Source organism: Suillus clintonianus (genome assembly GCF_016758775.1).
Source record: "Suillus clintonianus strain FC179 chromosome Unknown DEU56scaffold_10, whole genome shotgun sequence".
Taxonomy (NCBI): domain Eukaryota; kingdom Fungi; phylum Basidiomycota; class Agaricomycetes; order Boletales; family Suillaceae; genus Suillus; species Suillus clintonianus.
The window spans coordinates 184,060-210,308 of record NW_024539234.1 but is presented as its reverse complement, the minus strand read 5'-3'; the positions used below and the strand labels follow the sequence as shown (position 1 = coordinate 210,308).

The window sequence follows — 26,249 nt, the reverse complement described above, 5'->3', positions numbered from 1 at the left end:
CGACAAATTTCTGTATGTTTGGTCAACGTTGAGTTTTGGGTTGGGATGGAGGGGTGGAGATGGAGATGGGTAGAGTGGATGGAAGGAAAGGGGGAAGGATGCAAGAAGCAAGGAATAAAAACGAGAGACGCACCATGACAGGAATACTATTCCCCGAGATTCTCTGCCTCAGCCCTTGGGCGTGCTCCATCAGCTTCTCCGCTTCTGCATGCTCGCCGAGCGTGGCCAGGCATGCTGCCTCGCCAAATGTGGATGTTACTTTGGACCACTAGTTGCACCGAGATGATAATGAGCGATTGAGGGATGGGGAGCAGAAGGAAAGAGGAATTGGAAGGAAAGAGGTCGAGAGATAAAGGGAAAAGATCGACACACGAAGGAAACAATCATAAGCGAAAACGAATCAAACGGAGGAAAGAGAAACTCACCCGTAGCCTCGCCTTCAAGCTTCACTCACCACAATCTCCTTTCCGCGACTTTGCAGAAAACCGCTCATCAGTATCATTGAAACAGACGCATATACCCAGACGAAAACCAAGCCCCACACAGCACAAAACCAGCGAAACGCAGAGAACAGAAGCTAGCGCTCACCTCGAGCAAAGTCCCAAACAGGTATTAAGTCTCAGGTCTCACGTTGATCAGAGTCGACGGCGCTTCATTTCCATCAGATTTGACAACACTGTCCGTAAGATCGCGTGTGGGCCGACCAAGGCCGAATACTGAGTACTGAGTACTGGAAGATGCAACCGTAAAGCTAGTAGTACTACATAGTACTTGCGTCCTATCCAGATTGCAATCGAAAGAAGAACATTGTTATGATAAACTTATAAAAATCATTTCGGGCTTGTCTCGGGCGCTCGAAGAGTTCACACACTCTTACCTTCCTTCATCATGGATCCTTCAAGCTTGAGACAGAAGTTCTACCGCTTTCGAATCCTCATTATAGGAAGAGCGAATGCAGGGAAGACCACCATTCTCCAGAGGGTTTGCCAGACAAGGGACAACCCAGAAATATATGACAGTGCCGGGAAACAGGTGCGCAGCCTGAGTACTTGATCCCACATAGTGATGAGTCTTAATTGATTGGACGAGATCAGATCGATGCCTCCGTTTTGGCGGCATCCAGAGAGGTAAGGCGCGCTCGTAGTGGTTAGCAACGTCCTGTGATGAGTTCTCAGCGTGGATTGCACAATATTGAAAATGAAATGGTGTTTCGAACTAACCCAAGATTCGTCTTTCACGATTCACGCGGGTTTGAGGCAGGAGGACAATCTGAATTCAACAAGGTGAAGGCTTTTATTGCAAGCCGTTCTGAGGAACAAGCTTTAACCAATCGAATCCATGTTATATGGTAGTCCTAGTAAAGTTGCTGTCATACGCTATCTCACGTCTTCAACATAGGTACTGCATTCCAATGGATGAGGATAGCAGGTCTTTCACAGAAGCGGAAGTCAAGTTTTTCTCTCAGTGTGACACCGGAAGCAGTACGTTTTGTGTTTGTTGTCCTGTATCATCGATTAATTGGCAATCCTCAGTTCCAGTAATGGTGTTGTTTACCAAATTCGACGCCCTCTACGACGATATACATGCAGAGCTAATGAGTAAGGGAGTATCGAGGAAAGATGCTGACGGACTGGCCCCGCAGCACGCCAGAGAGTCATTTGCCAACGGGCCACAACTAAAGCTTTTGTACAGCGGCAAGGGCAGCCAGCGTCCTCCAAAATGTCATATATGTCTTCCTGGTAAGTCAATTAGTCTATTTAATTGGGTACTCACGTTTATTCCCTCTCGCACATTTAGATATGGATAAGGATGATGCAGACTGCACGCCGCTCATTGAACACACGGCTGAAACTTTGGACGATGATATGCTCAAACAGTTGTTTGTCTCCACTCAGCGGACCAACTTGGAGGTGTGCATCAGAGACGCAGTCAAAAGGTGACCACTCAAACCTCACTTATCTGTGGCGAGAAATGACATCTGAAATTGTCTCAATGTCTTGAGGACACTTGCGCAGCAAGCAGTCTCAGCTCGCATATTCGGGAAATTTCAGGATAGTAAGATTGTAGATGAATTGGGTGCCTGGTTTCCACAGACTTATGTGAGTTGTAGGAATGTTCGAAAATTCCTCTCATTGATGTTCGACGGTCGCTTGCAGGGAGTACGTCTGTTGACCATCCCCACTAGTATGCTGACATGAGGTATCATTAATCTGTTGACAGTTTGTGAGTGAACTGATCCTATGTCGAGCTCGAGCCTCGCTGACCCAACCCATTGGTGATCCCTTGACAGTTTGTGAGTGTCTTGATGCTCTGTCGAGCTCGAGCCTCGCTGACCCAACCCATTTGTGATCCCTTGACAGGACGTGAGTGTCTTGATGCTCTGTCGAGCTCGAGCCTCGCTGACCCAACCCATTTGTGATCCCTTGACAGGACGTGAGTGTCTTGATCCTCTGTCGAGCTTGAGCATCGCTGACCGAACACATTGATGATCCCTTGACAGTTGGTGAGTGTCTTGATCCTCTGTCGAGCTCGAGCCAACCCATTTGTGATCCCTTGACAGGACGTGAGTGTCTTGATCCTATGTTGAGCTCGAGCCTCGCTGACCGAACCCATTTGTGATCCCTTGACAGGGGGTGAGTGTCTTGATCCTCTGTCGAGCTCGAGCCTCGCTGACCCAACCCATCTGTGATCCCTTGACAGTTCGTGAGTGTCATGATCCTCTGTTGAGCTCGAGCCTCGCTGACCGAACCCATTTGTGTTCCCTTGACAGCGCGTGAGTGTCTTGATCCTATGTCGAGCTCGAGCTTCGCTGACCCAACCCATTTGTGATCCCTTAACAGTTCGTGAGTGTCATGATCCTCTGTCGAGCTCGAGCCTCGCTGACCCAACCCAATGGTGATCCATTGATCCCTTGACAGGGGGTGAGTGTCTTGATCCTCTGTCGAGCTCGAGCCTCGCTGACCGAACCCATTTGTGATCCCTTGACAGTTCGTGAGTCTCTTGATCCTCTGTCGAGCTCGAGCCTCGCTGACCCAACCCATTTGTGATCCCTTGACAGGGGGTGAGTGTTTTGATCCTATGTTGAGCTCGAGCCTCGCTGACCGAACCCATTTGTGATCCCTTGACAGGGGGTGAGTGTCTTGATCCTCTATCGAGCTCGAGCCTCGCTGACCCAACCCATTGGTGATCCCTTGACAGTTGGTGAGTGTCTTGATCCTCTGTCGAGCTCGAGCCTCGCTGACCGAACCCATTTGTGATCCCTTGACAGGACGTGAGTTTCTTGATCCTCTGTCGAGCTCGAGCCTCGCTGACTCAACCCATATGTGATCCCTTGACAGAATGTGAGTTTCTTGATCCTCTGTCGAGCTCGAGCCTCGCTGACCGAACATATCGCTAATGTGTTGACACTGCCAGCGCGTAAGTAGATTGATTCTAAACCATTTCTACTTTTCTATCACAATTCATCAGTCTTACCGACACGAAGATAAGGAGATGTGGTCCACATTACGCTCTCTGGTACGTCTCATTGCTTGCAGCCTGTCCACATAGTTCTCATGCTCAACGTTTGCTAGGAATCTGGCTCATCCACATTAGAGAACATTGTCCAGTTTGGTTCTGGTGAGATTCAGGCCACATTGCAACGAGTCTACTCGTTATTTATGACCAGCTGCTGTTATTATCTTGGAACACACATTCTATCTTTGGGACCAGCAATTCAATGCTCACCAGGAGTCCGTGCACCCTGTCAGTGTTGCTCTCCAGCAGTACATGGTGTCTCCAAATGCAGCTGCTGTCAGGGAAGCTCTAAGCTCTGTCATTCACACGTATCAAGCCCACTCTCGGTCCATAGCGGGGTTGATACACCGCTCTCAGGAGAAGAAGCAATTCATGAACGCAATTATTGATGTTATTTTACAACATCGCCTGCGTATGTTTTAACTCTCTTGATTGTTGAACTCATGCTGATCTGTTGGTCACCAGCAAGACCCTGATTCTAGGAAATCCGTCACGAAGTTGGGAGTTGAGCTTAGTGTCTGGGCCGTGACTGCAGCTTTCTTGACTGGTGGCATATCTGTGGATGTGGTTTGAGGAGGTGGAACTGTATGACACAGATTGACGTGGCTGGGCAACAGTGTCCAGTGAAGCTTGTGAATGTTTAAACCGTTTGAATCATTATGTCCTTCGCAACCCCACAGCGCTCAAAGACACGCTGGTTATCTTTTAGTGTGTAGCTTCAACCATGTGTCAGAGTTAGTCAGAGAACTACTGATAGCGCTTCAGTTCACGCTTCAAGGAACGTTCTTTCAATGGGTTGTGTTTGTATGTCTGTGATGTGCGCGTATACTCACATATGCAGCGTGGCATGACTCCCTCGGGCTGGTAGGCCTCAGGTGTTCCTACAATTGCAAGTCCGTCTTTTTCATCAAGAAATTATCTGATGAAGTTGCAAATGTCACTGACCCTTGGGCCTTCAATGAGCATCCCCATCACACATCATCATCATGGTCCGTTCTCTGTCGTTACACGCCGCACGGCTAGTCCGAGTCCTGCAGTTGGTCTATATTTAACGTTCCATGATCACTAATAGAACTGATGCACTGGCAGAACCGTTCCCATCAACCACAAGCTCCCTCACGAACAGACTTTTTTCGGTGTCCAAATGATCTAAAAATGTAAGTTACCCCAAAGCGCTTCGAACAAGGGCTTCCCACACTACGATCCCTTGACGATCAAGTGATTCGAGACCGACTGTCCAGCCTGATCACAATAACAGCGCTGGATGGTGTTATACCTCCACGAACTCCATACGCACCATCCCGATATGACCTACATTGTCTCAAAGGATCCCGCTTTGTGGCCGTTCATCAACGACACTTATTTTCATAGCTATTTAATAGGTTCGTAGAGAGAAGGTGGCATAACAATGTTGACATCTCACTATCATTGACTGTGGTTTTGCAGTTGCATCCATTGTTGTTGTGGTATACGATTGGAGTGAGCGAGATAACACTTTCCGATCGGATCATTGATATGTATACTACAGTATTCAAGCACTAACATTCGCACAAGAGGTAAGTTCATGTCATGACCTGCGCAGCCATCTCACTGAGAATGTTTTACCAGTTCGAACTGATCTGGGTGAGCAAGATCATATATCAGAAACAAATAGGAATTATGGCATAACGCGGTTATCCGGGGTAGAAGCAACGCTGGTCCTTCATGACCGTGCTTTATATTTGCGTACGTTATGTTATGAGCGCATTTGATATCTTGCGCTGACATCAACATATGCTAGGTGCGCTACATCGGAATATTATATTCTCTGTATGTTTGTAAGCCTATCAAGTTGACGCTGCATTGTACTAATAAACCATAACCCCACAATCAGCAACAACATATGTTAGTATCTCCAAATACACCGTGTTCGTTGCTTCTGACTGGCAGCATGTACTAGTCTCTCTCCCAGTCCCGGTGACAGACATAGTGGGTATTTGGCACTGATGCCTGACATTCTCATTCCCATTCCACTACTGACTCTACTCCTACACAGGGGTGAGTGACAATTTCGGACAGAATCATGGTTGGACATGACCGCAACAGCTGTAGGTTTGTTTGAAGCATTAAGTTCGTCAATGTGTAACTGTCACCGCGTTTTTCAGGCATTATCGTTCATTTCGTATGGAGATGGACGCCTATTGTTGTCAATGCCATGCTGGGCGGTAAGCTCACCTGCTGTACCATATTGTATTGACACTGACTTGACTGACATATCATGCAAGTCATGGTGATGATTCGGATACATGCCATGTATGGGCGATCCAACAAAATACTTGCCTTTCTCGCCGTACTCCTGCTGGTATCCACGATCGCCACCGTAGTTGTGACGGTAATTGGAAGCCTGGGTTTTTCAGGGGGTAAGCTTCAATTACTGACAAAAGCCTAGAGCACACGGGACTCATGGAAAGATACCAGGGGAGGCCATACTCTCTGGTTATCGTGTCTGTGTTTCAGAATCAGACGGTTCAGACCTAGACACGATGATTCTGAATGACGACATGATCATACCCACCGCTATATGGGAGATTCTCGCCTTTTCCCTTGCAGTCTGGATCGTTATAAAACACTTCCATGAACTGCGACAATCGCAAAGAGGATCGACCATTGGAGACTGTTTCATGATGTTAATAAGAAGTCACGCGCTCTACTTTCTAGCGTGAGCTCGATGATTTGGCTCTTGTCATTTTGTTTCGCTGAAGTTCTGGATGACTAGCTTTGTTATCGTGGCTTGCTTCACTCTTGGTTCACTGTCTCCATATATCCTAGTGCGTTGACCTGCGACTAACATCTGCATCTGACCAGTCCTGATGATGTCTACAGCACTCATTTACTTTGGGAATTGCTGTTTATGACGGCATTCTCAACATGGCCCAGGTGTTCCAGATGTGTGTGCTGGGACCCCGTCTGATCCTCAGCGTTCGGGAATATAACGCCAGGCTCGTTGCCATCTCCGACGCGGGAACGCACATGACGTCCATTGCTTTCCAGACTGTCGGAGATGAGTCGACTGGCGGAGACGTGTAGCGCTTTAGACCATCCAAATGATCAACCCCGGGTGGGCAGGGAGCATGCATATGTTTTATTTCGAACTTCATTGTGCTATTTAATCTAGTATATATTGTTTCAGAGGATAGAATTACGTCTGGCAATGTCATGTTACATCACTGTACTGGAACTACGATGCGCAGGAGCAACAGTAATACTGTGCTTGATGCGATCGACAGAAGCCAAAATGCACAGACCTCGTCCTCAAAAGACACGAGACCCTTCCACACATTATAAAATACCATTCGCAAAGTCCAATCTTTGTCTGCAGTGATCTCCGTTTCTGGAATGTGTTGTGGGAGTGATAAGGACGGAAGGACTTGTCTGGATCGCTTTCGTGCATGCGAGATTGAAGAAATTCGTGGAGAGCCCAGTGGAAACCAGGGATGTCGTCAAGGGCGTTTATAGGGTCGTAGGGATTGTTGACGGGTAGGGTTGGGTGTTGTGTACGGGCGTCTAGGGTATTTCACGGACTGGTGCTGTGCAAGGTGGACCAAGGCTTTATTAGTGGTGAGGTCTGGGGCGGAAAGCAGCACCTAGTGTTCGAACTGTGGTGGCGCAGGTGTAGTAGATACTGCTTTGGATATATGCAGATGGTCCCTGGAGTGGTCAGAATCTGTGGTTAAACTGGACAGAGGTCAGCTCAGGCTGGGAGACCATTTGTCGACCTTTGATCCGAGTCAAAACTTTAGCTCAGGAGTGGCCCTAGCATTTCAGACGACGAGACAAAGCTTTGTGTAGAACCTGGTCGGAACTGTATGGAATACGGTATTGGATTCGCATATACTAGTAGAAGTATGAAATGGGTAGTAGAAGAAAGAAACGCACCCTGGTCCTTCGGCAGCGTCGGTAATGAAATGGCTGTGACCGAGGCCGCTTCGGGTAAGGCTACACACATTTCCTAGTGCTAGCAAAGCAGCATCGAAGAACATCATGACGCCAAGGAACATGAATAGTGTTCCAAAGGTCGTGAGGGCCACGCCAATTTCTGAGATACACGATTCTCGTTGAGCAATCAAAGCAGACAGCTTGGGTAGACTTACTTTGCGCATCAGACAACCACATGTCTCCAGAGTTCAAGCGAGTCTTGTGAAGAGAGCGGTAGGATGAGAATTAGAATCACAGACTGAGCAAATTGCCCCAATAAGTTCACTGGATAGGGTTCATGAACGCGGAAGTCGCGTGACTGACACGTCACTTTTCTCCTTACATCATGATGCACTCAGTGATGGCAGTACAAAGTTTTCATACCGTTAAGACTATCCTAATGCTATCTTCGAGGGAGAGGTCTAGCTCAAGTATTCTACATAGTCGTAAGATTTCCATGTCTGTCAATAAAAGTACTAAGGTTTAAGGCTATCGCAAGGATAGGAGTTCATCTGGACAATAAACGTAGCCATGTCTGTGTGAAGAAATGAAGACTTTGAGACGCCGATAGCTTTCGAATAGGACAGTAAATGGTATAGAACTGTCTATAATGGTACAGAATTGGATGTCGGGTCCAACGATGAAACAATTGACAATAATGGTATGTATAGATCTGAAATACGAGTCAGTGCCATAGAATGAGAATGGACGAGGACGTGTCACGAACATTCCACCGACCAGTTAAAATTCAAAAGCACCAATATGGACACCTCAACCACTCTTCTCTCCACGTCGTTGTTGCTCCTTGGCGACAATAACTCTATCGTACGACTCCCTCAACGGACTTCGGTGCGCAAGGATGGACACATGTGCACTAAGGTAGGGTGGTGGGAGTAATGGGTGCACAGTTTCAAGGTTGGCGTAAAGACTAGCCGCAGGAAAATGCGAGGTATATTGCGGCGTTGACGGACGGGTGGTGGGAAGTTGTGCAAGTGATGACAACGCTTGTACAGAGCTCGAAGAGGTTGATGACATGGATGAAAGGGTGCGAGTACGGTCGTGTACAGCCTTGAAATGGGGTGGTTGGATATGCGCTTGAGTTGGAAGAGTGACCACCGAACTTGCGGACGATACTGATGTTCTGCGGTTAGGCGGTGGAGCATACGTAGTCTTAATACTGGATGGTGAAGTGCATATCCTATCCTCCGCGTCATATGTCTGGGGTGCGGATATGTGCGCTGGAGCAGCTTCAGATGTGATGGTGAGTGGGGCGAGAGGCACCATCCGTGGTGTCACTGGAGCTGCAGGGCCATATGACTGACCTCGAATAAGTGGATGCGGGCGTAATGGTGCATCGTTTCTGCTTGTCGTCGAATGAGTAGATGGTGGGCGCGTCACCGACTGACGCTTGTGTGGGTGCGAGCGATGAATAGGCGAAGTGTTCTCTGAGCGAGTCTCCATGATACGGCGCTCAGGAGAAGGGTGCTGAGAGAGATTGGATTGCTTCGCTTGATGCCTAGATGAGGCTAGTGCTGGAACCGGTGATGCACGTGCAACTGACACAGCTACAGCTGATGACGCTCGAGCTGGTGCATCGGGGGGACGGGTGGTAGGCACTCGGGACATAGAGGGCGGTAGTGCTCTTGGAGTTTCCGGCCGATGTATGGGTTCATCAACGGACGGGGCCGCGAGGAGCGAAGGTCTGTGCGTCTCGACAGGTGTTCGAGACCTGCCGCTGTCAGAGCTCACACTGCTGGGAGTTGCTGCGCCACTCTCGCTGGAAACCCACTCGTCATCTTCATCCGCACTTTGGCTAGCAATGGTAAATCCTGCTTTAGGTTTGCCAGTTGTCTGTCGCTGGTTCGAGGGAGGCACATGCCGCTGCGTTTGAATCGGTAGCTGCTCCCTTGAAGCAAGACGTGTCGAGCTATTCACTCTGGGAGGGTATGGCGAAGTATTCCTTGAATGCGACTAAACGACACAGTGAATTCGAAGCAGGTGGTTCAGCCATGATTTTTTGAGGGGTCAAAAACTGATGCGACGCACGTCATGAACTAAGCCGTTTTTCTTTGTTCTTTCGGCTTGCTTCGCTGGAGCAGGATCCTTCTGCGTAAAGTGAAGATTCAGTGCTGCTTTGGAGGAACCTCCCGACGATGAACGGGAGTGTGTACGAGGGAGGCCCGTTGCGCCAGCGCGGTGAGCTTTGGGAGGCATGTAGGAGATTGAGCAGGATTGGGTCTCCGCTAACCGATTACTGTAATTTGCAGTCCCGACAACAAATTTAACAAACCTGAACAACCATCATGCGGCCCATATGCATCAGGGAACATCTTTCTTTCAGAATGGTACTTAGGAGTTAGAGGCTTGTGCAAGGCATGTATCGGTTTATCACAATGTTATGCCCTTCATGTGAGCTGCTCTGAATTCGTCGGACATTGCGTCCGGCACGACTTTTTAGGCCCTGAGCTCGCCGCATGTGCTTTCTTTTTGTGAAAGCAAAACATCTCTTCATGGGAGCTATTGTATGCTTGTCTCACCCGCCACTTTCATATTATAGTAAGCTTGTCATCCAAATTTATAGCTGGCTGGCACAAGTTTGTGAGTGCCTGTCCGCTATAAGTCCGAATTTCATTGAATACAGTGACACTGCAGCTGGGTTCTCTTAAGTTCCGGCAGGTGCGTTTCCAACCTCATTAATGTCTGGTTGGACTCTACACTGATATATAATATTATGTAACTATCACCTAGGAGGTCCTTCTATCTCCCAGAACCAATTACTGTGCATCATTATCGGTGAAATGGGGAAACGGTTAGGCGCGTCGCGCTGAAAGAAAGGCCCCTAGAATGATTTCTGGTCAGACGTTAGGATTGCTATATCAAATGGGAGTGTCAATTCTGAGTTGCTCAGTTATTGAACCACGATGTTGACGAACCTATCACTATTCGCTGTCTGTGCCTTTGGTGGCTCTATCATTCTTCTTTCGTCCCTCATTATCGCGAGGCGCAGAGTACCCTATTCAAACCCCCCTTACCCACCCGGTCCAAGGCCTCTCCCTGTGATAGGCAATGTCATGCATATCAGCATCAACGCACCTTGGTTGGCATATACAGCATGGCAGAAGGTATATGGTGGGTCTACATATATTGGTGATCAGAGACTCGACTCGACATCTTTCAGGCGACTTTTTCCGTGTACGATTGATGGGACTGGAAGTCGTTGTCGTCAACTCAGAGAAAACTGCACGCGCGATGCTGGATCAACGATCTATTATTTACTCAGACAGACCTGTCCTTGCGACAAATAAATTGTATGCCCCAAATTGTATGTTCCTTTCAATTCAAGCTGTAGCTCATGTCTTGTCACAGTTATGGCGTGGAGTGGAACACAGTCATGTTGCGCTATGGATCAGAACTAAGATCTCATAGAAAGATATTCCATCATGCATTACAAGCAGATTCCTCACTTCGCCAGCGTGAAATTTATTTGCGCAGAGCTCGGACCTTTCTTGCTAGCTTGCTGAACGACCCTCAAGGTTTCGAGGCACATATCCAGGGGTCAGTGGCCATGCGCAGCATCTCATCATTATGCTGAACATTGACGCCCGGACAGCTTTATCGGAGCAATCATTATGGGGATTACGTATGGATACGAAATGCAGTCAGAGAATGATCCGTATGTCTCTGCTGTCGCGCAATTGGCCGAAATCCTTTCGAACGGGCAAACTCCTGAGAGAGCAGCTATTCTCTCAGCATTTCCTTTTCGTAAGTTGACATCTATTCCATTATGTGTAGCTGAGGTTCCTGCAGTTGCACATATACCTGCCTGGTTTCCCGGTGCGAAATTCAAGCGGGATGCATTGTACTCTAGAAGGCTGGCCCAACAGGTGCTTGATGCACCTTTCGAGTTTACAAAATTAGAGATTGTGACTACTTTCACAAAGGTCATATTTGTAGCTGACTTGAGTTTAGGCAGCCGGGACTGCGTCACAATCTATGGTGTCTGATTGCTTGGCGCAAATAGACGAAAAGGACGATCGTGAAGCACAGGAGTCCGCAATCAAGGCGGCTGCGGCGACGGCCTACCTCGGTGAGAGCCATCAAACTCTTTCTTCCACCAGCCTTAATATTTGGCCCGTTACACCAACAGCCGGGATCGAAACGGTATGCTTTATCCACTTTTTGTTAGATTTCAAGAAACGATATACACAAATACAGAGCTCGTCGATGTTGCACGCATTCATTCTCGCCATGGTTCTCTATCCAGAAGTTCAGGCCAAAGCCCAGTCCGAAATTGACGCTGTTATCGGTTCGACGAGGTTGCCATGCTTCGAAGATAGACCTTCTTTGCCCTACGTCGAAGCTATCCTCAGAGAAATGTTAAGATGGAACCCTGCGTTACCACTAGGTATGTGTCATCACACCAAAAGTTATTGATTTATTGCTCTGGTCATACAGGGATCCCTCATGCTACGTCAAGCGAGGATATATTTCAAGGCTACTTAATACCAAAGGGTTCGTACTCAAAATTCGGTCACATTCAGTGACGGATCTCAAAGGCTCTCACAGGAACATGGGTGATCATCAATTCCTGGTACGGTGATGGTCTCTCATTTTCGTTTTTAAATGTGACCACGTTGCAGGGCGATGAGCCGGGATGAGGAGAAGTATCCCGATCCAGATGAATTCAGGCCTGAGAGGCACTTTGGCTCAGACGGGTCGCTGAATTCGGGTTCAATCACGAACAGCCCTGTATTCGGTTTTGGGCGACGGATTTGTGAGGCATTTCCCAACGAAAGACATGATGAAATTATTGACTTCAGACAGGTCCAGGACGGTTTGCTACAGATTCAATGATGTGGGCTGCCATCGTTTCTATCCTTGCGACTTTTCGTATAGAGAAGGCGAGGGACGTTGACGGCCGTGAGATTGATGTAAAGCCACAGTTCACAACCGGGATAACGATGTTCGTCGATGATGTTGGCCTTTCCGGTTTTGCGAGCTCATCTGTATTGCAGAAGCCCTGCCCATTTCCGCTGCGCATTTGTGTGTCGTTCTGCACAAATGGAGAAGATGGTCAGAGAAGGCAGCTGACCAACCCCTGACTGGAGGACGCTCGACATATTATGTAACAGCAGTAAGAGAGCACTTTGCGATGAGGAATAAATGGCAATCCCCTTTACGTCTAAACCTGCTACCAAATAAAATAGGTGCAGCCAGCATACATTCCAAAATACAAGCATCACGGCGATACGCCCCTCAATGAGTGCATCCAATTTGATGTCCACGATGCCGGAATACCCCAACGATGATCCGCAGTTACAACGGACCGCACTGCATAATTGCTCGTAACGAGGGAAGTGATTTATCCATTATAACTTCGTTGGACAAACAATTGTAACGTTGCTAACTGCAATCAGCCCACCAAACTTCGCGCATATCGGTAATGGGCTGGGATCAAGACGTGCTCAATTCGCCCAAGATAGTAACGCTGAGTTCAAACGTTTCGTACCAGGAACGCGGACCTTGGGAGGCCTTGGGTCAAAGAAGAAACCTTGGCCTGCGTGGCAATCGGAACTTGAATGGCGCATCGGGCATGTCGGAGGTAAGCTTAAAGGATTGTGCCTATTAGTCTCAACCGAGCACGAGTGGAAGGGGGTACAACGAGGAGGACTTGGATTCACTATCTGTCGTTATCTGTCCTGGTCCTAATCGTATGCTCGCTTATCAGTTGGGAGTCGCTCTGGTACTCTGCAAGTAAATTGGTATGCTATAGAAATGATTAATAAAACAATGGACTACATAAAACCGCACTGTTTGTATAAAGGACTCGAGTTCCCAGCTGAACGATATGATATGTGCGCTTAGACGCGATATTAGCATAGACTGTCGGATGGCAAACACGTTTTCTTTAGAGGACCTAATACCTTTCTACCTGCGCGATGACCGCGAACGATGCAGAGGGTGTGCACCATGGATGACGTTGTCTTGCTATATTTAAAGTCTCTAGTCCTCAACGGTGTCCATCTTCGCATGCGCAGCGGATCGAATTGCAATGTCTTTTCCCTAGCTGCGGACTGCCCCCTTGTACTGTACGTCCAGGAACGCCATCTTACTATGGCCATATACATCCGACGTGTGCCCAGGAAGGCCAGGACTGTGCAACAGCGAATATAACAAGTACCTGATCAGGTGTAACTGGTTACAGTAGGAAGTCTCCCTGTTTACTATCCGAGTACCTGAGTAGGAGAACATGTACCTACCTATACCTACCGTGCTTGGTGAATTACTGCTCGAAGCTTCAAGCTTCGGCGCTGGGCGTTTCATATTTTCTTAGGTTACAATTGGAAGTCCGCGACTCCGTGATATTGGATACATCTTGGCTGAACAATCCTGTCTGGGCAACTCCATTATGTTGATGCCCGCTAGCTCCACTATTTTCCACAGTCTGCCATAGAAGGCATCACCATTACCTGGAATCAGAGGTCAATCACATATGCATGGCGTCAAACTGGACGAGAAGCTGGCACCATAGAAGTCCCGTAGTCAATGATGTATACCATATCCTCGCTGCTCCTGCGATCATGTGCACATCTTTCTACTAGAGCCATGGTCACACTCATTCGCCGGACCGCTGCTGGTGACCTAGTTTACCAAGTCACCATCTAAACATATCTGAACTCGGAAGCCTGGGGATCTCCAGGAGATAAGCCCAGGGACGAGCACCAAGAAGGTATGCAAAACTACTTATCTTCACACACTAGAACACCACCAGGCTGCCCGATCATCAATCTACTCCACAACACGATCAGTACAAAGGCCGAGCTCGACCAGGCTGACCTGTAAACCATATGGTTCCGAAATAATTTTGCAGATCGGCAAACACTGTTCGGTGTTGGTAACTTTAAGTCCCAACAATGAAAAGTGCTTCTTTGATATGGTTCCTGGTGGCCAGCATGAAAACATGAGGTCACGCACTATGAAAGATCGGTGGTGTATGATATCGACTTTGCTTATCATAGCATCTTTCTTGTCACTATCAGATACATGGCATGGCACTTCGATCGCCGGCGTCTTCTTTCCCCAGTAAGTGCGGTTTAAGTTTAGTTGCAACTTGTACGCCAGTCCTGAGCTTAAAATGTGTTTTGAATAGCGGAATACCTCCCTGAGCCGGAAATGAAGGGGGAGGGTAAGAACTGGTGGGCGCGAACTAGATTGGATCCCCTTTCACCACCAGCTAGCCAGGTGCGAGATCGCAGAGTAATCTCGACGCATAACATTCATGAGCACATTGGCATCATCGCATCCTTCATGGGCCGCATCAAGGCCGCATAAGCTGCATTCGCTGTGGACATGAAGGTGTCCCTATGAAGGGGCGTTGTACAATGCGAATAGAAGTGCAAAAGGCTGTATGAAAATCACAATTCGACCCGAAGAGCTCGCCAATGAATCGAAAGAAGACTTGCCTCCACTGGCCCTTCCATCAGACGTCAGTCACCTGTCCAGCAGGTCGTAGCCCCCTCATGGTACGCCAACCCCATTACCGGGGTATTATCCGTTAGGAACGGAAAATGTTGCAAGGTTCGAAGACGCCGTTGTTCGATCATCGGGCGCAACTGCGTTGCAAAAAGTAGTATCCATCCATTCAGAATCTTATCGAGTCTCGACGCAAGGCGCAGCACAACATCGTCCTCACGTGCTTAGCAACGGGTGGTGCTTGTTCAGTCACGCACACGGATTGGATGTATGGGGTAACAACAAAGGGTCTGCTGCGGCGTTGCGCTGGCGCAACCCAGTTCACCTACCTCATAAGCTTATGAAAATGAAACCCTTTCCCTGCGATTGCATGACGTCGGGAATACTATATGGGGTTGAGCGAAAAGAGCGACTAGTGAATGTGAGCTATGAGCGGAACGAAATGAAAGCTGGCTGACCTTTGTCTCCCCCAGCAGACCAATATAGGAGATAGACATTCCTTCTTTATTGTTTTGTTGTGGGCTGACCTACTAGTTTCCTAGACACTAAAGTCGATCCGCAGCTTGAATGATAGCGCTCTTATCTCGCTAATGATCACAAGCAATCTCAACCAAGGCGAAATCGGTAAAATGACCCCTGACTACCGCGTCGCCAGAAAGGGAAAGGGAGGATAAGGCCTGGGGATGTCTAGCGCTTCCTCCAAGGTGCAGAGGCACAGTTCACCAGGGCCTGATCGCTAGGACACAATCTATCATTCAGGAGGATATCGTGTACACTCGTTGTTGTATCGTAAGGACCACAATTACAACAACCTGAGGGCACAGGGGCATACACGATGTTCCTGGGAGGTGAAGAGTCGCCATCTCCAGGGAGACAGCCTGTTTTGTACAAAGTCTCCAACGGCGCGATCTGAGTAATCATGCGGGTCAGCATGACCGTCAAGACAATGGGGAGATGATCTAGATCGCGTCATTAGCAGGAGGAATTGTATTGTATGGGCGGTACTTGCAATTTACCTAGTAACATGGCGCCATGCATCCTAGTCGAGGCTCCGCCCGGTCAGCCTCGTGTAACAGGAACTTGGAAGTGCCTGCAGGGTCTCGATTGCATGCACACCGTGACCATGTGCTTGAAGCGGTCAGCTGGGCGTGCAGCCGCACTAGCTGGGCAGCATTGCATAATTGTGGTAGGCACCCCCGAAGTCCGCACCTACACATGCGTTGGCGTCCTTGCAAGAAATCAACATGGTACTACAACGGCGCTACTGCCGCCACGAGGGCTGCCCACCGATATGCGACTTGGCCCTCGTCAGTAGGCATTCAAGTTGGACCAATTTTATTCGGAACCGGGTGGTTTTCGAAAAAGGAAATGAAGAAGCCGTAGGCGAAAATAATTTCCACGCGGGCAGTCGCCAAGCAGCTTAGCAGGTGCAGTCAATCATGTCAGCCAGTCCTACCCATACTTAACTTCCAGCTGCACCCATACCTGACGGGAGTTGACGGGTTTGTCAATTTTGTTTGCAAATTTTTCCAAGCTACGCCCTTCCAGCACATGGGAGGATTCCAAATGTTAACCATTTTCCCATTCTTCTGACTTGGATGTCCGATGGAGTGGGGTTCGCAGCGGCCGTAAGGCAAGCATGCTGCCCAACAATATCTTGATAATTTTCGTTCACCCTGGGGAGTTTATGCTGCCAACCATCTCCGAATCCTGAAATAGTACGACCCATCCTCAGACAAATGCCTACATCATACAAGGCCCCGCCCAGCCCATCGGGTATGACGGTGGCTAAAAAAAAATCTGTTTCTGAGGAGATCCGGGGCCGTGAGCGGTCATTCAAAGTTGTATGTTACGCAGCTTCTCGACCACAAGGTATAGTGACACACTATCTTCCTTCTAAAAGAAGCTCACGTACAACGTCCCTCAAGTGCTTTTTGGCTTCTGCGGTTTTGCGCCAAGACTTGTCGGAGTGAAATTTGAATCCCGGAAGAGGAAGGGAGGGAGGATGGCTCATTGTCGGCCCCTCCGCTGTCCGACTCCGCAAGAACTTCCCAAGGTCAGGGCTAGCTGCGTCACAGGCAAGACGCGCTTCTCCAAGCTTTGCTCCGGCGGTGCCGACATCGATCCGTACGGACGTAAAAAATCCAAACAGGCAATCCAAAACACACTTCCCCCCGAAAGATATAGGCTCGAGCAAGGCCCATGTGGAACGCGCATCTGACTGCCGCATCTACGTCGATAAAGGCGAACCGTTATCTAAGAAGTTGAAGTTTCAGTTTCAGCATGTGAGCGGACGGGTCATCTTAGATTCTAACTTGACTGAAACAAGCTTGAACCTTCGATAGGTGAGTATAAGAACGATTCTACGTGTTTCTAGACTGACATTCTTTGATATGTGCCATGATGCGGTTACGAGATTAGCTCACACGTCTCCCCAAGGGTCGATACAATCAACCAATATTAATGACGGCAGAATGTTTTTGACAAAGATAGATCATGATGCTGCCACTGTCTAGCCCTTCAAACTGAATTTTATCTGTTCTCAACCTCCTACCGTGTGTAAGTTTGCTATGATGAAGTCACCGCACACTTCGCTGTTTTGTTCAGTTTCTTATCATATAAAACACCCCGTTCGCCCGACCCCTTGCAATTCGCTGATTTCTTGCTGAGCTTCAAATGTTAAACAGCCTAGTTCCCTCACAGCCTCAAATTTTAGCTTCTTGTCTTCTAACAGGCTAGTCAGTCTTCTGGACCATCGTCATGCGTCTCCTGCTGCTATTTGCGAACGCCGCGCCGTGCGGGGCGTTCTCAGCGCCTCGAGTGCCAATGCGATTTTCTCAGAATTGATAGGTGCAATGGCGTTTTAGTCTACAGTATCATATAGTGTCATGATCGTTGACAATGGTGAGAACGATTATTGATAATATTGTGTCGACAGACTTGCGACAGACCTTGCTAATCTACGATATATAAGCACGAATAACCGACGTCTATTGCGCCCAGCACGTCATGCTATGCTGATGCGCAGTTTGCCTTGTACCATTGCGACGAACGGCGGCAAGTTGCGGCCGTGTCACGGTCAATTATACACGGCGTTATCGAGAGTGAGAACGCGGAGACACGCTATGCTTGCGAACGAACGAACGACCAAACCGGAGTCCTTGTATGTAGTGTATCCCTAGGCCATATGCCAAGCCAAGTCACCACCAGCGGCCGACGCCAACATGATGCATCCATACGTTTTATCACACTCTGTAAGACCAAGATATTTCAGTCAAACAGCACCGTAGCTTGATACATCATTTTAGGTTTCGATCCCGAGTGTGCTGGGAAGTATTCTTGGCGGGCGGTATGAATGGTGCCGGAGGATACTCCCACTGACAGTGAGTCCGACAACAAACGGTCTCTGCTCTCAAAAGGCGAATTACAATTATATCGAGACAAAAATACCATGGGCTTTTATGACTGGGAAGGTGCGTACGTCCCGCAGCGCTGCAATAAATTATTTTTCCATTCAAAACCAAAACGCAGCGGAATGAAAAATCTCCCTCTCGAGTCTGTCAGACGTATATGGAATTAGGACGCCGATGATCACTAGGCAATCGAATAGAGGTGCAGACGTCGTGTGTTGGGGCGTCGAACACCAGGATCAATACAAATGGAGTAGAAGAACTGTGAAGCAGAACTTGGCACCGATAATAATGTGGAGCTTCGCAGATTTGAGGCGCTGCGGAGGAGACGCCCTAAGCCCTAGGCCTATTCTCCTCACAGAACCAGAAGCTGTGCTGCGGGGGCTGGGCTGCGCCGCGGGTACAGCTGATTCGGTTACTTCTTAGTCCGTGGTGAGCCGTGATCGATCGGCCTGTACATGCACGTGTGAATACGGTTGTCCTCGACAGGAACCCGAGATGAGGACGTATCAGATATGAAGTCAGTCGCATGTATCGGCTAGTACCTACGGAGTAGAGAGCGCAGTTGAATGGAAATGTGATGCACGATGCATTCACGCGGGATAGCGGGTAGGTGACGTGGCAGCTAGTAGTGAGTATTAGTATGATAGTTGCGTTATTATACATGTGGAAGTGGAGAGCATTTCATTTTATTGTGCCACGTCGATTACATTGAGATTGTGATAAGACATTACTTACGCCCCCCTAATCTGTGTGATCGGCGGAGGGATTGAGTCTAGGGGCTTTGATGTATTTCTAAGTGACCGGTAGGATGGCGTCGGGGGGATACATGATATTAGTTGGCGCAGGTACTTGATATTATAGCAGCTGTGAGCTTCGATAACCAAAGTCAATCTGGTTGGAACGGGGCCGGGATGATCGCCTAAAAGCGCAGGTGGACACGGAAGCGAGTTTGAAGAATGGAGAAAAGTAGGACAATAAGTTTGGATAAAGAGTAAGGGCGACAACGAGGCAAGACTTAAAATGAATTATATTAATTTACATATGTTTTCAAGAGGGTCGCACATGGTCTGAAACTAATTATGGTATATGACCATGTGCTTCCTACGGTCTTATTAATTCCACGTAAATTCAAATGGGCTCGTCGTTGTGCTCGACGATGAGCTCAAACTGATATCACGGAGTATGGTGTGCTAGGTGATACCATAGAAAGTATTGCAATAAAACCAGTAGAAATTTCAGATAGTTGCTTTGACTTTTGAAACTGCGTTAACCGAATATGGAAAGAAGACCGAGATGTAGCACATGGCTATCGTGGCTGTAATACCTCTTCGGATGCTGCGTTTCGTTTCTTTCGTTGGCGTTGCAAAGTAACTTGAGCTCTCTCACTTCTCCTCCTCATCCCCCTCCCCCTTCTCCTTGTCGTAAGTTCAATCTTTTTATTTTTTGAATTTCACAATATCATCTGCCTCGAGGCTTCGAGCTTATGACTCGTGAGACTCGCTTGTGTTATAAGATTCGTTCCTCTTCCCTCAACCTCACTCACGCTCCTTATGAACAGATACGCTATCAACCTTTCAGCACCGCCAGACAACGTTGCATGCATTAGAACTAATATAATCTCAGAAGTCCAGCAGGTTTCTGAAGACTCTGAGCAGTCCGACGACGACAACGACGACGACCACTCCCCTTCGTCTTCAAAGTCGTCCTTGACCCCGTCGTTCGTAGTTCCAAGAAAGCGTTACAATTATCTCTCTGTTTCCCGACTACACGAGCTCATGTTGCAATACTCCGCCCAACCAATCCCCCTCCCCCTTCCCTATAAACAGAACCGTAAAGATATACTCAACCCACCAAATCCTACTTCAAATCCTCGCCATAATGACTACCCACATGCACATTCTCGTCTTTTCAACAGGCGTTTCCCAAAGGAACCTCTTCGCAAGCAAATTCATTCCCCTTCACCATCTTCAACAGCTTCTTCGGTTCTAACCCCACCTGTTTTACCAATTTCTATTCCAACCCCCCCAAGCCCAATTTCAATTCCCTCTCCATCTCTTCCTTCCCCGTATCTTCCTTCATCCCCACTCCTCCCTCAAAGCCCCCTTCTCCCCTCTGTCTCATCTCTCATAGAGGATGTACTCGCTCCCGGCGACCTCGTCGGCGAGGACCTGCTTCTTCAGGGCGACCCAGTTCGTCCTTGTGTCCTCGCCCCCCATAGACATGAACACTGCAAAAGAATTCCAAGTCATCCGTAGACTAGGAACAGGCAGCTATGCAGTCGTCTATCTCGTCCGTGAAGTCCTCTCCCGCAACCCCGTCAGCGACGATGGCCACGTCGGCGTCCTTGACCTTGGCCCAACCCCTCCGCCTATCGTCTACGGCAGGAGTTTTGCTCTCAAGGTCCTCTCAAAGGCCAACCTCGACTCCGCCGCTCTCACAGCACAGCTCACTGAAGTCACCATTCACCAGAGTCTCTCGCCACATCCCAACATCGTCACGCTCCACCGTACCCTCGAGACAGACGCCTTCCTCCTCCTAGTCTTGGAGTACGTCCCCGGCGAGGATCTCTTTTATTTTCTCGAGCAGGCACGGGATCACTATGCACCCGACGAGAGCACTGAGAGCAAGACCCCTCCTACCCCCTCTCTTCTCGCTACCTTGCATCCCTCTGCGTTGCTAAGCCACACACGTCTCAGACTCATCGCAAGCATGTTCGCCCAAATGTGCGATGCAGTCGCCGCATGTCACGAACAGCGCGTATTCCATCGCGATATCAAGCCAGAAAACTTTATCGTTACCGATGGCTATGCGCCGGCCTCTTCCTCTTCCGACTGCATGGAGCGCAAAGTCCTAGTCAAACTAACAGACTTTGGCCTCAGCACAAACGAATTGGAAAGCGCCGATATGGACTGTGGGAGCGCACCTTACATGAGCTTCGAGTGCCGCAATAACGTCGCCCCGACCTACAGCCCCGAGCGGAGTGATGTGTGGAGTCTCGGCATCGTTTTGATCAACATGTATGTTGATATTTTCATTGCTGGATTATCTCTGACACCGCCATCAGGTTGTACCACTATAATCCATGGACAGACACCTCTGACGGCGCCTGTTCTTCATTTTCCCTTTTCCGCACGCATGGCGCCCACTTTTTCATGCAGCGCTTTACCGGCATGACTTGGCCTGTTGCCGAGTTCCTCACCCAGCGCGTGTTCGTTCTCCCACCATTCGACGCCAGCCACATGCCCATCACCGCCAGGCAATTTGGTGCCTGGATCAAGGACCTGCCCGCACTGCTTTGCGACCGCGAGCCCTCCCACAGAGGCCACAAGCGCGTGCTCAGCACAGCTTCATCGACGCTCGGACACCCCCTGTCATCGTGCCCCCCCTCGCGTCGTCCATCATCCCGCGCTGCATTGCGCACGCCGCTCGTATGCAGTCGGTCATTGAGCAGGGCTCCAAGCGTGGGTGGTGTGCTTGTTGAAGAGCCAGAGGATCTATTGAGAGAGCTGCCACGCGAGGGCCAGGATGAGCACCTCGACGAGGACGGACGCTCGCGGTCGACCAGGAAACGAGGAAAGCGCGGGTCGCGAAAGGGAGGACCGAAGACCACGACGGACGAGACGCTCCAGACGCTCGCTGTTGCATCGCAGAGCTTGGCACGGGAGATCAGTCTGGCAAGTCGGGGCGCGAGCCGTTCGTCATCGCTCGCTCCTGGTATCATAGATCTGAGCCGAAATGCAAGCCATGCATCGAGTCAAGCGCGTGTATCTGCTCCTGTGATCCAGGCGGTGGAGCCCGAAGCGCCTCGGCCTGTCGTAGTCAAGAAGCCAAGCAAGTGGAAGCTGGGTTTCGGAAGCGGAAAGACCGTCGCGGTCACCCCCACGGAAGAACCAACAGCCGGCACCGCCAGCAACGTGACGAACCTCATCATGGGGCTCTCCCAACCCTCGCCCCATCCGCAGTCCAGCAGCCCCTACAGCCAGAAAGCCTCGCCATACAACTCGCACAGCAGCATCAATGTCAACTCCAGCACGAGCGTCAATGCTGGATATACGCCACTCACACGGCAACGTTCCCCGGCAGACGAAGCCAACACATGGGCACGGGGACGGCGGCCTGGTGCAACGTCCACGTTCAGCACTGCGTTTTCCAACACCGCGCCTCCCACTGTCAACGGAAGCGTGCGAGGTCATTCCCCACCTGGCAGTGTCCGAAGCAGTAATTGGCGAAGCTCGATGAGCAGTGCTAGTACGAGCACGAGCGCATTCACGCGGTATAGCAATTCGAGCGTCAGGAGCGTTTCGACGACTGCTACGAGTGTGAGTAGTGGGAGTTGGAGAGCTGGTGGTCAGGCTCCTCCGCAGATCCCGAAGAATATCAAGAGTGAGTTTTACCTCGGTTTTTTTTTTGTGTGGCGGTGTTGATTTGAGATGATAGTCATGAACGGTGTGCCATGGGAGCTTGACGAGCTTCCGAGGCAGCTGTATCCGAATCCAGTGGGTGATATATTCGGGCAGCCTCCTCAGCGTAAACCACGGACGCGCAAGTCGAAGCTGGATACGATAAGCGAGAGGCCTGTGCCTTTGAGGGATGCTGCTACAAGTACGACTGATTTGGGTGGCGGTGGTGGTGGTGAGGAAGACACTCCGAAGAAGGTGCAGAAGGGCCAGATCAATGCGCTGGCGAAGATGCTCTCTGCTCTGAGGCGTTGATGTACGTTGAGGAAGAAGTGTGTTGTGTGTGTGTTTTGTTGTTGTTTTTTGTTAGATGGCTTATGGGCCTGTAGGTGCTGTGTGTGTGGAAGGAGGCGGTCGATGTATTGTATGGTACCCAACTACTTACGGTGCGAACACCAGCCTTTTCTTTATTGTTGTAATTCATCCGCTCATGCCGGTTATATGTTGGTGTGAATAGGCTCATGAAGGCCGTTGTGCATATTTTGTGCTCCTGTGCTTTTCTATCTGTGCATAATAATCTCCAATATCCGTTTGGCGCAGGCTCGACTTTTTTTTTTCAAAACAAAAAAAAAAAACTTCAAACCCATCGCATTATTATTACTGTCTCCGTTGCAAGAAAACCCCAATCAAACTACCACGCTCGTTCGATATCGCTCTCGGACTGTATTACACCACATTTGATATGCATACATACTATAGAATCGTTTTTTTGTGTTGATGAGAAAAAGCGAAAACACACAATCTTAGTTTGACCTTGTCGCTCGTTTTACAATACAGTGTAATTTCTTAGGAGTCGATGGGTGTTTTTTCTGTTTTCGTGACCTCGACTACTGTTGATGTCATTCATATTTGTATGTTTGCGCTACTGTGATCAATTCGATGGTTTTTTTACGCGCCACGTATGTATGCAGTCTTCAGAAACTTGGAAAAATGTAATGGCTATGGGCAAGGGGAGAGCGTGAGAGTGGGTTGATGCGTGGGATGACTAAATGTCGCGTCTATGGCGCGATAATGATGAGCCTCGATGACGAAAAATGATGAGGTCGAGTTCGATGACGAAGGCGTGTGCGTGCGTGCGTACGTACAATGCATTGGTACGTAAGAACAAAAAAGCACCAAAAGTTATACTTCTTATGGAGGCTTGTTCCATGAATGCTGTAATGCAGCGAACGCCATGTTCTGTTCGATTGTAGGGCCCTGCGGTGCGAGCGTCGCGGTGTCGGATGAAGACTCGCGGTCACGGTTGCCTAGGAGGCTGAACGACGGGCGATGGCGGACTTGTGCGTCCATAGGAGACGCCGAGCGAGAGGAGACGCTGTCCATATCGCTATCCTCTATCTCAGACTCTGCGCCTTCGAGCATAAAGCTCCCCGTGCTATCCGTCCTGATGAGGTTGATGTAATATTCCTGAAGGACTTCGCGTGTGCACTACGCAGTCCCAAAAGACCAAAAACAACATGGAAAAAAAAAAGGTGTGAGAGGAAAACGGGTGGGGGAGGGCTGGGATCTATGCGAACCATTAAGCGCCAGTCTATTGCGCGAAGGAATTCGCGTTCGAGGACGTTTAGTTCTGGTACGGGGATGCCGCCTACGCGGGCGTAGAGGGCGTTTGTGCAGAAGGAGTCGCAGAGGCCTTTGCTGCAGACTGTGATGGATGCGATGATGAAGCGGTGGCAGGTGAGGGAGGATAGGGTGAAGAGAGGGATGCGGGCGCAGATTTGGTCGACGTAGTGTAGAGTGAGGAGAAGGCATGATTTCTGTGAGAGACGGGTTAGCTGGGGTTTTAAGATAGGAATGTGTACGGACCTCCACTTTTGTCCATTTGATTATGCGTCGGAGATAATCGAGGACGCTGATGTTTGGTACGGCTCTCGAGTGAAATCGGGTGAGGCTCTCGCTGAGAATAGTAATGAATGAGTGGGGGGTGACATGAAGCGTAGGAGATGACATACGGCAGAAGGGGTATCTTGTCATTATGAGCGATCAATCGTTCAAGCATATTAGCTTTAGATGTTCAATCAGATCTGAATGAACAGGATACGAGCTGGATAATTTACCTATGAGAAGAGCGAGATTATCTATTTCAGCGACCTCATATGCAGCGGGCAAAGTGACCCTCGTCGATGAGTGCATACCGTGCACCCATTGCCGCTCCTAATGGAATAAAATCAAAGAATTATCGTGTCTAAGAAGCTCTAAGACAGGTCTAAAAAGACTTCCAAGAAGATGAAATCAGATCAGCGCGTCGCCGAGCAACTTTCGTCCCCACACGACCAAACAAAATCATATTCCGCGTTCCTTCCAACTTTCTTCCAGAACAAAGGCCTAGAGCATCCCAGCAGTACATAAATGGCTTGGGGCCATCAAATACCCGATATCAGTGGCTAGTAACAGCCGCCGATTACAACCTGTGGGGAAACGTCGCTCGTCGACGTGTCAGAGTATCGTGCCACAAGCTACCGTACCTTTGCGACCCTCCAACTGATAGTCGACTTCAGGCTATGCAGGTACATGGAAAGCCATCCTGATACGCATTTTGGGAAAGTCTAGCGCTCACCGCTAAGATGTCGAGGATTGACTCCGAGGTTGGCCTGGGGTAACATTTTTGCTGGCGCTGATGAATCCGTTAGCGCATGTTCTCAAGCGTTGAGTGATATCGCGATATATCCAACCAGGTAAGAGCTCCCAAAGTTACCATATTCCTGTTTCATTGTCATCACAGGAAAAGGTGGGTTTAAGTTGTACGTCCAAAAATATGTCGCAACTAAACTCGCTCTTGTAGGTGACCCTCTACTTTCTTCACCAGTTCACTGATGTAGGTGAGTGAAGATCTGACTAGTTATACTTATCCCAAGATGCTTTGATCCAAACGATATGGCTCAGGGTTGGTCTAGGCTACTTTCGCTCCATGACCGGCATCTGCCACCCTGGAAATAGTGACGTTCCGCTTTCCTTCACTCGTATCCAGATCCACGGATCTGTGTCCAAATTATTATTGCAGTGCTCCTAATTCCTTCCCAGGCTGAACTAGCGACAAGTTTCAGTCCCTTTCGTGATTGATCTCAATCAGGATTCCCTCTCTTCATCGTGCAAGGATGGTTCTCACTTGATGAATATACCGGGCTTCTGCGGTCATAAAGCATGTTCTCAGTCGAGGGTCTCGGTGTCCCAAGGCTATGGCTGCCACACGTGTTCATGAAGTCTTCCAGAAGGATATACTCGCTCCCCACAAGTTTACAATCGCGTTCCTCGAGATCCTGTTCCCGTCACAATCCTGGTGACCTGGAGGCACAGGATCAACCCCTACACCCGTTGTTCTGGAGAAAAGATTATCTATCTTTATCTTTTGGTAGTCAACGAACGAGCGTCTCCCCGGGTATTTCCTGCAACTCACATGCGGTTCAATGTGCCACAAATTTTTACCGTCTCGCATTGC

The 26,249-nt window shown here is 49.1% G+C and overlaps 7 protein-coding genes across 7 annotated transcripts; 4 read left to right on the top strand and 3 right to left on the bottom strand.

The window, feature by feature from the left end:
- The first annotated feature begins 829 nt into the window (after nt 1-829).
- DEU56DRAFT_28842 (uncharacterized protein) lies at nt 830-2,526 on the top strand. The gene is made up of 9 exons (XM_041345493.1): nt 830-1,032; nt 1,095-1,127; nt 1,176-1,348; nt 1,399-1,481; nt 1,533-1,739; nt 1,798-1,936; nt 2,003-2,099; nt 2,157-2,223; nt 2,361-2,526. Exons 1-8 carry the CDS (start codon nt 889-891, stop codon nt 2,196-2,198), a joined length of 918 nt encoding a protein of 305 aa, XP_041212660.1. The 5' UTR covers nt 830-888; the 3' UTR covers nt 2,199-2,223; nt 2,361-2,526.
- Nucleotides 2,527-7,253: 4,727 nt separating this feature from the next.
- On the bottom strand, nt 7,254-7,769 carry DEU56DRAFT_780006 (uncharacterized protein). The gene is made up of 2 exons (XM_041351928.1): nt 7,647-7,769; nt 7,254-7,591 (listed from the first exon to the last, which is right to left on the bottom strand). The coding sequence occupies exons 1-2, from the start codon at nt 7,666-7,668 to the stop codon at nt 7,317-7,319; spliced, it is 297 nt and encodes a 98-aa protein (XP_041212659.1). The 5' UTR covers nt 7,669-7,769; the 3' UTR covers nt 7,254-7,316.
- A 64-nt stretch (nt 7,770-7,833) lies between these two features.
- DEU56DRAFT_780003 (uncharacterized protein) lies at nt 7,834-9,704 on the bottom strand. The gene is made up of 2 exons (XM_041351927.1): nt 9,517-9,704; nt 7,834-9,441 (listed from the first exon to the last, which is right to left on the bottom strand). The coding sequence occupies exons 1-2, from the start codon at nt 9,682-9,684 to the stop codon at nt 8,242-8,244; spliced, it is 1,368 nt and encodes a 455-aa protein (XP_041212658.1). The 5' UTR covers nt 9,685-9,704; the 3' UTR covers nt 7,834-8,241.
- A 687-nt stretch (nt 9,705-10,391) lies between these two features.
- On the top strand, nt 10,392-12,572 carry DEU56DRAFT_908688 (cytochrome P450; the record flags this gene model as incomplete). The annotated part of the gene is made up of 11 exons (XM_041357029.1): nt 10,392-10,599; nt 10,649-10,778; nt 10,837-11,025; nt 11,081-11,232; nt 11,278-11,393; nt 11,440-11,631; nt 11,686-11,875; nt 11,926-11,982; nt 12,037-12,061; nt 12,111-12,244; nt 12,295-12,572. The coding sequence occupies 11 exons, from the start codon at nt 10,392-10,394 to the stop codon at nt 12,570-12,572; spliced, it is 1,671 nt and encodes a 556-aa protein (XP_041212657.1).
- Nucleotides 12,573-14,420: 1,848 nt separating this feature from the next.
- Nucleotides 14,421-15,617, top strand: DEU56DRAFT_898847 (uncharacterized protein; the record flags this gene model as incomplete). The annotated part of the gene is made up of 5 exons (XM_041356478.1): nt 14,421-14,553; nt 14,621-14,666; nt 14,827-14,956; nt 14,984-15,364; nt 15,486-15,617. Exons 1-5 carry the CDS (start codon nt 14,520-14,522, stop codon nt 15,615-15,617), a joined length of 723 nt encoding a protein of 240 aa, XP_041212656.1. The 5' UTR covers nt 14,421-14,519.
- A 4,872-nt stretch (nt 15,618-20,489) lies between these two features.
- DEU56DRAFT_752678 (kinase-like domain-containing protein) lies at nt 20,490-23,068 on the top strand (the record flags this gene model as incomplete). The annotated part of the gene is made up of 3 exons (XM_041349651.1): nt 20,490-21,373; nt 21,421-22,739; nt 22,794-23,068. The coding sequence occupies 3 exons, from the start codon at nt 20,490-20,492 to the stop codon at nt 23,066-23,068; spliced, it is 2,478 nt and encodes an 825-aa protein (XP_041212655.1).
- A 644-nt stretch (nt 23,069-23,712) lies between these two features.
- Nucleotides 23,713-25,036, bottom strand: DEU56DRAFT_779919 (cyclin-domain-containing protein). The gene is made up of 5 exons (XM_041351926.1): nt 24,871-25,036; nt 24,766-24,817; nt 24,620-24,710; nt 24,331-24,570; nt 23,713-24,241 (listed from the first exon to the last, which is right to left on the bottom strand). The coding sequence occupies exons 1-5, from the start codon at nt 24,944-24,946 to the stop codon at nt 23,945-23,947; spliced, it is 756 nt and encodes a 251-aa protein (XP_041212654.1). The 5' UTR covers nt 24,947-25,036; the 3' UTR covers nt 23,713-23,944.
- Between the last annotated feature and the right edge of the window lie 1,213 nt (nt 25,037-26,249).

Excerpts from the sequence above, each read along its gene's own strand:
- DEU56DRAFT_780003 (XM_041351927.1), bottom strand. The coding sequence starts at position 9,684 with ATGCCTCCCAAAGCTCACCGCGCTGGCGCAACGGGCCTCCCTCGTACA. Across the intron at positions 9,442-9,516 it reads AAAACGGCTTAGTTCATGAC|TCGCATTCAAGGAATACTTC; the intron begins GTGCGTCGCATC and ends TGTGTCGTTTAG.
- DEU56DRAFT_779919 (XM_041351926.1), bottom strand. The coding sequence starts at position 24,946 with ATGCACTCATCGACGAGGGTCACTTTGCCCGCTGCATATGAGGTCGCT. Across the intron at positions 24,818-24,870 it reads TAATCTCGCTCTTCTCATAG|CTAATATGCTTGAACGATTG; the intron begins GTAAATTATCCA and ends GAACATCTAAAG. Across the intron at positions 24,711-24,765 it reads GACAAGATACCCCTTCTGCC|CGAGAGCCTCACCCGATTTC; the intron begins GTATGTCATCTC and ends TACTATTCTCAG.
- DEU56DRAFT_780006 (XM_041351928.1), bottom strand. The coding sequence starts at position 7,668 with ATGTGGTTGTCTGATGCGCAAA. Across the intron at positions 7,592-7,646 it reads GTGGTTGTCTGATGCGCAAA|AAATTGGCGTGGCCCTCACG; the intron begins GTAAGTCTACCC and ends CGTGTATCTCAG.
- DEU56DRAFT_28842 (XM_041345493.1), top strand. The coding sequence starts at position 889 with ATGGATCCTTCAAGCTTGAGACAGAAGTTCTACCGCTTTCGAATCCTC. Across the intron at positions 1,740-1,797 it reads ATGTCATATATGTCTTCCTG|ATATGGATAAGGATGATGCA; the intron begins GTAAGTCAATTA and ends TCGCACATTTAG. Across the intron at positions 2,100-2,156 it reads CCTGGTTTCCACAGACTTAT|GGAGTACGTCTGTTGACCAT; the intron begins GTGAGTTGTAGG and ends GGTCGCTTGCAG.